Source organism: Guillardia theta (assembly GCF_000315625.1).
Source record: "Guillardia theta CCMP2712 unplaced genomic scaffold GUITHscaffold_130, whole genome shotgun sequence".
Classification (NCBI taxonomy): domain Eukaryota; class Cryptophyceae; order Pyrenomonadales; family Geminigeraceae; genus Guillardia; species Guillardia theta.
This window is the reverse complement of record NW_005434544.1, coordinates 82,197-95,540: the sequence shown is the minus strand read 5'-3', so window position 1 is coordinate 95,540 and position 13,344 is coordinate 82,197. Positions and strand designations below refer to the sequence as shown.

The following is a 13,344-nucleotide window of genomic DNA, read 5'->3' as shown; positions in this document are numbered from 1 at the left end:
CGAAAACGGGGGACATGTACCCACCCCTTCCATAACACGATTGTTCATATACAAATGACCCCTACCCATACCACCCCTACCCCCAGCTTATATTTAGAAAGAATCAAGATACATTTTAGGGTTTTAGTTTGAGTAGCTATATTGGACATTTCGGAATCGTAGGGTGGGGTAGTCAGCCCCTTGGGTAGTCAAGATTTTCAGGTTGGTAGAGGAACACCAATGCTCCAAGTACCCGTGCAAATAACCATAAATTGTGGGGTACTTATGGACATCGCAAAGAATGGGGGTGACATGGGGTGGGTCCTCTCAAACAAGGTTGTACCGAGACGGGTCCTCAGATCCAAGGGGTTGATATGAGTACCCCCCTTTCTGACCGCAAAGGAATGTTGACCATGGGGTCTTTCACGAGCCACGAGTTTTGCAGGGAACAAGGAGGGGGTGGAGATTTTTTTTGTGCCTTGGGGATTGAGGGGTACATGAAGGACCGGTACTTTCATGCTTTTCATGTCGGGTACTAAAGATTTTTGAATTCGAGATGAGGGGTAGGTGAAAATTACGATTGGGGTGAGCCAAGGGGTAGGGTGGTGAGAATCAGGTAGTAAACTTCTTTTCTTTTGTTTCCACAGGTTCCGAAATCTCTATATGATTTATTGAAAATTTAGTGAAAAATTCAAAAGTTACCCTTATAGAACTTCTTTTAAAAATTGAGCTCACGAAATCACTCCCTTTCGTGCTCATCCCAGAACCATCGCTGTCAATCTTTTGTCAGGAAGAAGGAATGAGCACGACAAGCTGTAGATGTCTAGACTACATGACAGATGCTTTATGAGCACATGACACTGCAAAAGATGTTATAGATTTCTAGACTACATGACAGAAGCGCATGTAGCTGCTGCCGTATCACATGATAGCGATAAAGGTACTGCTATGATGTGTGGACGTAAATGATGTAGAGAGTACAATTCATATTTATTACAGGGTCGGTTGGTTTGGGGGAATATTTACAGTCTTGTGATATTGTTCCACAACATCTTTCAGGTCTTTCTTTAGCTTCTGTTGTGATGGAATGATGGTCAATAAAGTTTCCAGTAGAGGAGGTCGAGGGCTCACCTTGACTTGCATTTCAAGCGCCGAGATCTCTGCCTCGTGCTGCTGGCGCTCTCTCGCTAGAGCTGCAGCTAACCTGGAGGCGCCCATCACTCGCAAAGGCCTCACCTCCATGTACCCTCACCTGTTCATCAGCTTCCTCTGCGCGGCTGAGACATTGATTGTGTGCTCTCCCACATGGTCGTGCTTCTCCTGCAAACCCATGCTGGGCACTTCCTCAGTCTCGTCAGGGTCAGCCAGAGGAAGAGCTTGGTCCGGCACCCTGTTCTCATCTGTTGCGATCGTACGTGAGTCATGCTGGACGTACCCCAGATCTCACGTACCGTTGGGGAAGGGCAGTAGCGACCTCTGGTTCATCTGACTAATCTCAGCCAACATGATCAGTTTGTCGTCGGACTCCATGATGTCTCTATGTGCCTCCGCGTTAGCGTCCTGCAAGCCGGGTCGTCACGTTTACATCAATCAGAGAGCAGCTCCGTACAAGTTGCGTGAGATCGGTCGTGCTGAGATCACGGTCAAGCTCGGATGAGACGGTCGAGAGGTCACTGTGAGCAGCAACTTAGCGGCATGTTGCAAGAGAGCAAGAGAAAGGTCTACCTGCCAACCCGCGTCAAAGTGTTCCTAAACGGCATCTTGTCGTCGAGATCGTTGGGTTCAGGAGACAGGGGAACAGAGAGAGGCAGAGGCGGGGGCTCATAAGCATCATCGTTCTCAACGAATTCGCCTGCAACACATCAAGACATGGCTCTCGTCTCTCAACACTCAATGAACCTTCTTCTGCTATTCTGTTGCTCAGTTTGTCTGGTGAGATCTCCCTGGAGCAGAAGTTCAGCTTTCCAGCAAGTTTGACAATCAGGTCGTATTACGGATGAATCGATGACGCTTCGCTCATGTTCTTGGCAGGAACTACTTTCAATTCAATTCTCATCTGCACAAAGAAGTCACCTCAACTCTCTGAGAACCGATTACACTGCCACACGGACCTTCGCTCGTTTGAAGTTCTGACCCACCACGTTCTTCATCTTCCCATCGCCGCCATCTTTCTTCAGCCCCACCCACTTCGAGTCCGTCTGAGTAGCATTGAGATGCAAACAGCGCTTCAGCAACGACGACACGTCAATCTGCTCCCTGCCATAAGTCGCTGTATGAAACTGCTCACATGCTCTCACCGCGCAGTAACCAATGTCGTCGTTTTCTCCGAACACGTCAAAGTCCTTTAGGGAGAAGTAGAGCCTGACTGGGAAGCCCTGACTGGAGAACTCCTGCGCAAAGTCGATGACGAATGCGAACGTCTCATTCCACACGGGGCTCATCTGAGACTGGCGTGAGTCCCGCACAAGAAGCTGCAAGGGAGGCCGACCTTGTTATACTGGACTAGAGTCTGATACTCCTTGCTGCGCGGCTCCGGAGTTCCCAAGCGTATGCAGCAGTAGGCGTCGCAGGAGCCGAGGATTCCGTCCATTCTCGGGAGGTTAACAGCTCTATCTACAGTAACAAACAGTTTAACGCCTGAGATCCACCTGGTCGTTGACTGTCAGTTGAGGCTGCAACAGGCAGGAGGGGCTCACTTGGCTCTGTTGCACAGGAGGATCATCCTAAGGGCCCTCAGCAGTCGCGAGTGCCTTGACTTCTTCATCGTCTGGTACACCTCCATCATGCCCCTGTGCTTGGAAGCGACTGTCCTCAACGCGTCTCTCTTCAGCTGAAACAGTTGACACCTACTCCTCGTTAGCCAGCACAAACCTCCCACAAGCAGTCTGACCAGGTCTTGGTTTGTGCTGTAGAGAGCCGCCTTGCCGAGTTCCCTGTCAGCACGTTCTCTCCGAAATAACTCACGACACGCTCTTCATCTACAGTCCACTTGAACATCTGCGGACGATCATCAAGGACAGCGTGAAGAATGGTAGAGACTGATTCACCATGGGTTGATATCTGTTAGACTTCATGAACTTGCGATGTCCTTTCCACGTGAAGACAATGTCTCCATTGTTCTCTGGCTTCTGATTCAAAGTCTTGTACGATGTGTCAGCGACCACTTTCAGTGAGATTTCCTTCTTCTTCTGCAGTGACAGCAAGAAGATCGACATCTCAACTTGTCCACTTGACACAAAGTACATCGAGTCCCCGATGTCATCCTCTCGGTATACAAAGGTGTGGGGCGCGAGCTGCAGTGGGTTCAAAGCAAGTGCCAGGTCAGTGATGACAAAGTCGTCGAGCCGTTTGAAGAGGGGAAGGCGCTGAAGGATCTTTCTGTAGATGTGCGCAGTAATGTCCTTGAGCAATGACTTGGAAAGGTTCTCCTTTGCAAACTGCGGCAGGCTCGACATCGGGTGATTGTATTTGTACGTCCAGTACGACCTCAGCCTTTCTGCAAGGGTCGGAGCTAACTTTTCTCTGTGAATGAAGTCCTCCAGTTCTGTCATGATGTCACGATATGTGCCTTTGCGGGGATTGATCCTATCTAGCAAGTTGGACATGTTTCCGATCATGTACGAAAATGCCAACCCTGCTTCAAGAAGGACAACCACTGTAAAGCTCATCTCATACACATTTGCTGGAGTGATGTCGCCGTAACCAACAGTTGTCATCGTACATGTCGACCAATAAAATGCAATCAGGTATTGCTCGTACCAAACCATGTCGTAAACGCATACTGGATTGCTTGAGACTCCAATCGCCGTAGCAAATGTTTGGTCGGTTAAGAAGGAAACATGTTCAACTATCTCACAATATGATGAGCTGGTCACATTTACGTTATGATCCAAATCCAAGGCCACCGCCTGTTTGCCAAGGAAGAAAAAGATACAAGCATTCCAATGAGCAATTAGCAAGACACCCAATACAAAAAAGATCAGTCTCAGCCAACCAGGGTGTATACGAAGCTTGTCTCTGACCCAAAGTTGAATTTCTTTCATCCGAGTATGTTTCGAGAGCCTCAGGACTCTCAAAATGCGGATGAATTTGATAGCCTGGGGTCCTCTGTACCCCCCATACGAAGTAGACGTGTGGTCACATGTCATGTACAAAATAAAGTCCATCGGTATGCTGCAGATGATATCAACAATGAAGAAACCTGTCATGTAGCGTTTGGCAATTTTTCTCCAATCGCCCACCAATTGATCTTTCGTCGTGCCACGACGGTTTGAGGCTGGAATGACAAAGGCCGTTCGGAAATTCAAAAAGACGTCTATGATGAAGATCAAATCAATGATGCAATCGAAGAAAACATGAAACCCTGTTGCAAGAATCCAGTCTCGCAGTCTGGCGTGGAGTCAGAAAATGCAAATCTTATCGGTACAGCACAGAAAGTATAGATCAGGATTACAAAGATCATGAAATCCCACAAAAGTCTCCAAGCAGCTCGTGGATGAAAGATGAGGAAAGGAAGCTTCTCGATCTTTTTGTTTAAGTCTTTTTCATCGAGCTGGCAATACAAATCGAGCTCTGCAGCTTCATTTTCGGGAAAGCTGCTCATCGTTTCTTGCGGCTTGAGGTTGAAATTGAGCCTGAAGAAAGAACTGATCCGGCCTTTACGAGGAGTAGCGGTTTCGGTGACGTCTTCTGTGAGGCTTTCTTCGGCATGTCTCTCATCCTCCTCCTCGTCAACTTTATCCATGTTGACTTCCGGCATTGCGACAAGAACTTATTCAGATCAGTATTTGTCGACAACCTTACATCAACGGCATAAAGCTACAACCCTCTATTCGCTCACATCGACTACGAGAAAGCCCCGTCTGATGAGCATTTTACCAACCAGTTCCACTGTTCACCTCTCGAGCTTGATCTCCACCATGCAACAGACAGGGTCTTCAATCTAATGAAACGAACAAGGCTCTTATTCTGTCATGGTTTCACAGGGACATGGTAGATCAATGACGGTCAAGAGAATGTGAAACAGTAACCCGTCCCAACACCAATGGAGTATGCAAGAAATCCCACCATGCTATTCGGCAGATGCGTGTGGGATTCCCCAAGAAATTATCCTGGGAAAGCAAATCAGCTAGATCACACAAGGGATGAATCTGCTAGCAATGCCTGTGACTGCTCAAACTCAATCTATACAGACAAACTCCTCAGACACTGCAACATAATCGATGTTGACATGTGAAAGTTTGAAATTCATGATTCGATCAGTTACGCTAGAAGTTAGGTAAAGACAATTACAGCCAGTCGTTGAAACAAAGGTTTCCAACACTAGCAGAAGTGCAGACATTTCTGGACAGGAGCAGCAGAACACATAATCCAAAATGAATTCAGAGGAAGAGGAGGGCAACACCCCGATGAGATGGAAACGCAGGACAAGCGGAACAGAATTTCCAAACCAGGATGAGCCGAAGGAGCAATTTCACGTCCAGGACTAACCAGAAGCAGGAAACACAAGAAGGGAGTGAACAAAACAGCTGAGCTGTGGATGCAAGAGCAGGAGGAGCAGGAGGAGCAGGAGGAGCAGGAGGAGCAGGAGGAGCAGGAGGAGCAGGAGGAGCAGGAGGAGCAGGAGGAGCAGGAGGAGCAGGAGGAGGATAGCAGTAGTGACGGCAGCAACTCGGTGTCAGGAGCAGGAGCAGGAGGTCCGAGCATTGTTTTATCAATATCAGGTGGTTGGTACAGGCGGACCTAGGAACAAAAGGATTGGCAGGGGGGTGGGGGTGGGCAATGGTGGGGTTATGGAGGTGGTCAGAACCGGAGTAATATGGAGGATAGATCATGTTGTGGGAAATAGTGGGGTGTATGAAGGGAGAAATGGGGGGTACCAAAGAAGTAGACATCCATCAGGGAGATATACATGTCTGGGGTGGGTTGGTCTGATCTCGTACCCCCCCACCCCACCCCCCACGCTGTCGGACCCGCCTACTTGCCGCAGTGCTACCACCGGTGACCCCATCCGAAGTATCGTGACCATAACAGCCGCGATAACCCCCCGGTCCCCCTTGTCGGACCCCTACCCCTCGCCTCAGTGGTGCGTCCGGTCACCGGGTACAGTTTCCATTCCCAACCACCCCCCCCCCCCCCCCACCCCCAATGGTACCTTGCTACTACTATAGGATATGGCAGCGGGGTGCTATCAGCCGTATGTCAGATGACCTACCCACCGCCCTCCTAAAGGCGTTTAGAAGGGTGACAGACCGGGCTGCAGCAGTGGTCCTGAAGACGGTGGGGGAAGGGGGGTCATCTGAGATGTTTTACTACCGGAGGCCCTAACTGAAACGGACTATGATCGCGCCCCGGGTGGAGGGCCCTTCTAGGTCCTCAGTGTCGGACGGTCATCCTCTCCAGGGGGGGGAGGGGTAGTCCGCGGCATTCCGAACGTCCTTGAGCGCCCGGCGGAGGCTGGGGATCAATATGGGTGGATAACTTAACTTTGATGAGTAAATTTATTGTGGTAGCCCATAGTGAGGCGCACTCACCGTCTCAGTGTCTGTAGCATCCGGGCCCGGATATCCTCAGTCTGACGCCGGCAGGGCCGCAGTCCCTCCGGTTACTACAAGCAAACCGGTAAACCGGAAATAGATAACAATCGCCATGGCCGGCTGCGACGGCAATAGCGCGTGAACACTGTTGAAGGGGAATGGTGATATCCTGTGGTAAGACAGTGACGATCGAAGTATGCAATCGAGATGTTTGATTGCCAAGAGCAGCTGGAGCCAGAGAGTTGAAAGAACAAACTGACAAGAAGCACATCACAGCCACCAGACAGCACACTGAACGATTCTCTTGATTGTCCCTAACATGCACTTGCTGTTTCACGCCTGAGTGAGGTGGAGCAGAGTTCGTGGATTGGCTTACCTTCGAAAATGATTGATGCTGCACAAGCTGACTTGTCACAAGAACACGCTATGATCAAGAACAAGACAACTTCTCAAGGAGATCGTCTCCGTTTCCTCCGCGTGCTATTCGCTGCAACGCTCTGTTTGTTCTGCGCGGGTTGGCTGTTTTGCCAAGAAGGACAGAAGGTTTCAAAACCGACAGAATTGAAAGAAACAAAATTGACTAGACAACTGATCGCTAATATCAAAGGCAAAGAAAAGGTTTTGGAGGATGCTTTCAACGAAGACGCGAGAGAGGATAGAGTAAGAAGAAGATCTGATTCGAAATTTATTCGTTTATTGGTGTCAACCTTCAGGTTATAACTGCAGCTTATCAAATCGCACGAGCTAGAATTCGAGACCAACTTCAAGATAGATTCGACAACCAAGTTAAGCAGGAGCTAGAGAAGAATCTACACCCGACCATGTCGACGAGTGTGAGGATTGTCATGACATGTGGAATGTAAACTCATAACTCAAGCTGACTTTGATGTGCTGTGCGCAGACATTCCTCTACAAGATTGGAAAGAACGTACTTGCTGCTCAGAGAGGCCTAGATGATGGGCGAAAGCTTCTAGATGGGCTCCAAGGGCTGGGAAGGAGGGTCGAAGGGCTCGAACAATCGATCTGCCGTGATGTGAATTGTGATGATCCATGGCAAAGAATGAAACAGGTATCGACACGTACTTGCTCTGCTCCTGCCCGGACATGATGACTTGGGTCAGGCCTTGAACAGGAAGGAGGAGGCGCGCAAGGCGCTGGCTCGAGTGAAAACGGAGCATCTGAGCAACGTTGAGCTGAAGAAGTCAGAGGGGAAGAGATTCGATGGGATTCTCAACAGCCTTAGCAACACCTCAAGATGGGAGGATGAGGTAGAGAACTTCTCTGCCCTTCCTTGCTACCCCACAGGGCCCTGAAGCATGACCTGCGGCAGGAGATCCAGAAGTGGAAGGAGAAATCAGAAGAGCTGCGCGCTCTCTTGCATGAGAGGGAGACCAATCAAAGAGCAGCAGCGCATAAGCAGCCGAACGTGACTGCTGCCGTTCCGTATCACTGCCATGGCCTCGTGCACCTCGTGGGCCGGCGAGGAAGCATCACAACGGGAACGGGGCCTGTGCCTGACCCTTCCGACAACGATTGCAGGTGGATCATCAAATCAGATAAGGTAAAACCTCCCTCGTGCTCCCCCTGCTCCTCGAAGTCCCCTCCGCCGCCCAACCCCTTCCTCCTGCTCCTCCCCAACCATCCCCACCACCACCACCTTCTCCTCTTCCTCCTCCTTCCTTCCTGTTCTCATTCTTCCATCTCCCTCTCGTTTCGAGGTATCTCACTGTTGTGTTCAGAACGTTCTTCTTCAATTTCAAGATTTCCACATCTACGGAACTTCCGGGAGGCTCACGATCTTTGCTGGGCCCAAGGACGTCGAGCGCTATCGCAATGAGGATGTAAGCAGGGGGCCAAGGGAGCGGGGGCCATTCATTTGTGGACAGGAGGAGGAGGAGGAGGAGGAGGAGGAGGAGGAGGAGGAGGAGGAGGAGGGCAAGGGCGACTTACGAGCAAGGAGGACGATGGCGGCTCACCCTGACTTGGCGGCACTGCAGGTGATCAACTGGGCTAGTGCCTTCCGGTCCATCACTGGAGTCAAGAACGAGGCCCCGATCGCGTGCCCGTCGAACGAGGTGAGCTATGACACTGCCATGCCTGCAGCGGCCTGAGAGCAGCTGAGGAGGAGCAGGAGCTGACTTGCTGCCCGGCAGGTCCTCCTCGTCTTCAAGACCAGCGCCATCAACGCCGAGAGGAGCGGCTTCAACCTGACCTGGAGCGATAGCTAGACTCACTAGGAACCGCACGGCCCGGTGCCTCAGTTCTGTTCGAGTCTTCAGCTGAGCCCCGGCTGCCAGCTGGGCCGGGCGGTCCGGCGGGCTGCTGCATCACTGTACTTGGAGCTAAAGTTGACTGCTTGGGCCCGGAGCCCGGCGGCGCCACTGGCTCAGGACTGCCGGGTGGCGGCCAGGCGCGACTAGGCACTGGCAGCGCCGCGGGGCCCGCCGGGCCGGCCCACTGAGCAGCCGCTGAGTCACCGGAGGTTTCTCGCCGTCGGACGGTGAACGGCCGGGCGATCATCGGACTCATGATGGCCCTGAGGTCCGACGGTCCCACGGTCCCACGGTTCGCCGGCCTAGGCACAGTCAGATTTCGAGCCTGCCAGGATCGGACACTGCCGCGGCGGCCGGGGTGGTGTACCGGACTCTTCGGAACCCCCGGAGGCGACTCATGTCACAGTAAAGACAGAAAATTCGAAGCAGCTCACCCCGCTGGTGGCCCGCGGCCGGACCGTACACTTGCAGAAGGCATCAGACAGGCTGAGAGGCTGGTAAAACTTCGGGAAACTAGTGACTTCATTCTTACCTTCAGTCCGAGACCGTCCCAGAATCATAAGTTTCAAGGCCGGGTTCATCAGCCGTTGAACTGCCAGCACGGCGGTACGTTCGGAACTGAATAAACCGAGCGAAGCGAGTGGTCCCCGCAGTGACATTCGTGACTGGATCAACACTGATCCAGTACAGAGATTGAACTTTCTCGGCGCATGAGTATCGTTTACTCATTCTGGTGTGGAGAGAAGCACCCGTGAAGAAAAGCCAAAAAAGATAAAGCATCTACATCTTGAATGAGTTGGCAATTCAGTTCAATGTCACTCTACGCTTTGCCGCACTATGCAACTGTTGCACTACGGTGGGCCTGATGATTGCAAAGGTTCAGCCCTTCTTGTTGCTGCCGTCCACGAGCTCCTTCAGGTGCAAGTGCTTTTTGAACTTGAATCTCATACACGCTTCCTGCAACATCCACCTCCATGGATTTTTGATTCCGCCCTTTCCTTTGTTGGGCTCGAACGGGCAGAGGAGCGTGAAGTCTACAGTGCCTCTAGGACAGGCCGTACATTGCTGCCCCGTTTCGATCCTTGTAGAAGTTGAGGAGTTTACTGAAGCTGTAATCAACAATCTTGATGCAAGGATAGTTGGTAGTACCCCACGACGTTGTACAGCCGGTTTGAAGAGAAATGCCACCGATGTCAATCGGAGATCCTGTTGACAAACAAGTTTTATTCATGTTTCTCAGGAGAAATGAGCTACACTGAGCTATTGGAGAGAGACACGTAGAAGCTTTACAACTCAGTATCAAAGCAGAGAGCATCTCTAATACAAGACATAATCGATCCATCCACCTTGAAGATTCCTCTGCCACCCTGCGTCGATGTTGTGCTACAACATTATTCTGGGACTCTGGTTGCCTCCTTTTTACGAATCATAAAGGTTACCGTTCCACCCATGATTCCCATCTCTCCAACAGTTACAAATCCATGTCTCTGATAAAAAGGCACATTCTTGGGATTGCTGCTCTCCAAATAATGATAATCATAACCTACACCACCGTTTGACGAGTCCACTCTTTGCAATGTGTATTTCATCAACATTGAACCAATGCCCTGGCCTCTGAATGCCGACAGTGTTCCAATCATGCTCAAATGCTTGCTATGCTTGCCAAGCTTGCCATGTACCTTTTCATATTCTGAAATGTATCTGCTACCCCTGGCAGTGATATATCCATACACGATACCAAAACGAAAGAACTCCAGAAGAAACCTAATCACCCATAAAGTGCATACTCCGTACAAAATTACGAGAACTGCATTGAGCAAACCTCCGATATACTCACTGTATCCAAACTTGTAGGTCGCACCCTTGACGAAGTAAAAATATGTGGAGAATGCCATGATCACATTCCTAATGATCAATTCAAGGACTCCCAGTGTATAGTCTTGCTTGGTTTCTTCCCATAAGCATGCACTCTCCAATACCTTTGTGTTCTCATCCATCAAGACATCAATAGAACAACTGCCGCTGCCAATTTGTGCTGCTGCAATAGCATATGTTGCAACATACCGCGCACGATCATTGGCGAATGCTTTTATGAAAAGAGGATCCGATTGGAATGCGTCGGCAATGACGGACGCAGCTTCATGGTACTGTCTCCATGAGGCTGACTTGTTGGTTTTGTTCATATCTCGGGATGCTCAGCGTCCTTTGCCAGAGGCTATGCGCAACTCAGCAGGAGGAGCGTGGGTTGTGTGGGTAAGGTACCTCTCGGGTCCTCCGAGTCAGAAGGTCGCGGGCACCGGTAGCAGTTTCGGTTTTCATTCTTTTTTCAGGTCTCGGTACGGTAAAGGCGCGGTCACTACTACTAGTAGCTGACGGCATAAAATTATTTTATTCGAGTCGTGATTTTTTTTGAAAAAAGAAGGGTCTTCGGCTTTTCCCCAGCCAATTTCAGCGACCCCCGGCGTTGAAATTTTGACCCTCCCTACACTGAGTTGAAACGACTGAGTCGGACAGTCGGAAAGCTCTCGGAGAGTCCGTCAGCGGCCGCTCCGTCAGGCTTCCGCCGCGTCCGACTAGTACGCCGCCGCACTGGCCCCCGCCGTGACGGCACCGTGAGTGACACCGTGCCGCGGTGCCGGCCGGCCGGCAACGGTCACGCCGGTACGGTCCGAGGCCGACCGTCCGATGCCCGACCGGACTCCGACCGTGCCGTGACAGTGCCCGGCCGTCGGACGGCCCGACACGAGGTCACAGTGACGGTGTCACGACGGTACTGACTGGCCGCGCACTGCACTGGCAAGTGCCACTCAAGTTTCACTCATGACATGGCCATAGTCGCTCAGTATCATGATCGCCATTTCAGTGGCGGCCCGCCGCCCAGAGCCTGTCGGTCTGGGGGGCCGGAAGCCTCGCCGCAGTGAGAGTGAACAGTACGGTCACGGAGTCGCCGGCCGGGAAGCCTGAATTATCAGTCAATTTGTTGAAACGTTTAGTTACATAATAATTTCATGGTGGGTGGGTGGTACATAGCTGGTAGGGTCCTGACCCAGCCCAAGAGTCACCATGCAGATACCGCTGCTCTCCAGCAGACGAAGGGCAGGAGGAGCAGGAGAAGGTAGGAAGAGGCTGCAGCACATGCAGAGAGCGATGCAGAAGTTGGTCCCTGCGTCCGTCCTCACTGCCATGCTGGTCTGTGTGGTGACGTTGGCCGGCTACGGGACGAGGATGGAGCAAGGACGGGTAGAGCTCGTCTCGCAGGGGGACGACGCGTTCATGGACAGCTTCATCCACAAGAGCAAGAGAGATGCCATGAAGGGCATGAACTATGTACGCTCATACGTGCAAGACATCAAGAAAGGAGATGTAGCCAACACCCTGGAGAGCTTGGAGAGAAGCAGGAGGGCCCAGCGATCGGCGTTGAAGCAGAAGAAGCTCGCCGGCATCTTGGAGCCGAGCAGCCACCACATGCTGGATGATCTTCTCAAGACAGAGATGAGAGCCATGGGCGCGCAGAGCTCTCGGGGGGAGTCCATGGCTCTCTCCAGGACCATGGAGGACAAGATGGGCAGGCAGGACGTAATGGACCTCCAGGCCATGCGAAGACGAGCTGAGGCTGCGGAGGTGAAGCCAGCTGGGAGGCACGGCCACCCGAAGATCAAAGGAGAGATCCCTCGCCTTCCTTCCAAGGCTGTTGATCTCATGAAGGTCAGCAGACTCAGCATTGTCACCTGTCTACTCCTCTCTCCCTCCTTCTCTTCTTCTCCTCCCTCCTCTCTCCCTCTTCGCTCTCCCTCTCCTCTCTCCCTCTCCCTCTCCCTCTCCCTTCTCTCTCTCCCTCTCCTCTCTCCCACCCCCTCTCCTCTCTCCCACCCCCTCTCCTCTCTCCTCTCTCCCTCTCCTCTCTCCCTTTCTTCCTCTCCCTCGCGCTCTGCCTGTCTACCTTTCTCGCACTTCGCAATGTGATCTTCGCTTCTCAGTCTCTCGGAGAGGCCAAGAAGCATCGTGCCAGCCCGAGAAAGTCGTCAAAACTCTCTTCACATGCCCGAGAGTCTCAGTTGTATCATCTTCCGAAGACTATGGGTGAGGAGAGGAGGAGCGGGGTGGGGGGGCTGGGGGGAGCGAAAGGGGACGACTCGAGAAAGAGGGAAAGAGGAAGAGTCAACTCAAGATGGGTCAGGGTTGCATGCGATGGACAAATTCGGCTTTATGAAGAACATCCTGCAAGAAATCAAGAGTACACGGGTAAGCTCCTCCTCCTTATCTCCCTTCCTCTTGCTTGTCCTCCTCCCTGCCCTGCTCGTACTCGTACCCTCCTCAGCAGTCTCACGTTGGAGTCGATAGGATGCTGCTCGGTCGGATGAGAGATCGCGCAGCGAGGTGAGGGCGAAGGATGAGACAGCCGCGCAGAAGAGGGCGGCTGCTGTGGAAGACCAGTACAGCATGCCCATGCAAGACATGAGACGGGTGAGAGGAGGAGCACAAGGGTTGGAGAGGACGGGGGGGAGCGGGGAGGGGGAGGGGAATGAAGGTGGGAGGTGGGGGGGGGGGGGGGGGGG

General features: G+C 52.0%; 3 protein-coding genes across 3 annotated transcripts; 2 read left to right on the top strand and 1 right to left on the bottom strand.

Moving 5' to 3' along the window:
* Positions 1–972: 972 nt before the first annotated feature.
* On the bottom strand, positions 973–4,738 carry GUITHDRAFT_118577 (hypothetical protein; the record flags this gene model as incomplete). Its single annotated transcript, XM_005822155.1, has 16 exons — positions 973–1,053; positions 1,111–1,183; positions 1,232–1,379; positions 1,431–1,539; positions 1,589–1,652; positions 1,705–1,831; positions 1,879–1,922; positions 1,974–2,035; positions 2,091–2,228; positions 2,277–2,420; positions 2,468–2,627; positions 2,676–2,825; positions 2,870–2,976; positions 3,027–3,887; positions 4,221–4,294; positions 4,342–4,738. 16 exons carry the CDS (start codon positions 4,736–4,738, stop codon positions 973–975), a joined length of 2,739 nt encoding a protein of 912 aa, XP_005822212.1.
* Positions 4,739–6,899: 2,161 nt separating this feature from the next.
* Positions 6,900–10,128, top strand: GUITHDRAFT_166043 (hypothetical protein; the record flags this gene model as incomplete). The annotated part of the gene is made up of 8 exons (XM_005822154.1): positions 6,900–7,175; positions 7,229–7,348; positions 7,417–7,584; positions 7,637–7,783; positions 7,846–8,076; positions 8,255–8,356; positions 8,513–8,590; positions 8,669–10,128. 8 exons carry the CDS (start codon positions 6,900–6,902, stop codon positions 8,741–8,743), a joined length of 1,197 nt encoding a protein of 398 aa, XP_005822211.1. The 3' UTR covers positions 8,744–10,128.
* Positions 10,129–11,851: 1,723 nt separating this feature from the next.
* GUITHDRAFT_146639 (hypothetical protein) lies at positions 11,852–13,247 on the top strand (the record flags this gene model as incomplete). Its single annotated transcript, XM_005822153.1, has 5 exons — positions 11,852–12,493; positions 12,766–12,868; positions 12,966–13,030; positions 13,107–13,165; positions 13,196–13,247. The coding sequence occupies 5 exons, from the start codon at positions 11,852–11,854 to the stop codon at positions 13,245–13,247; spliced, it is 921 nt and encodes a 306-aa protein (XP_005822210.1).
* Positions 13,248–13,344: the final 97 nt, after the last annotated feature.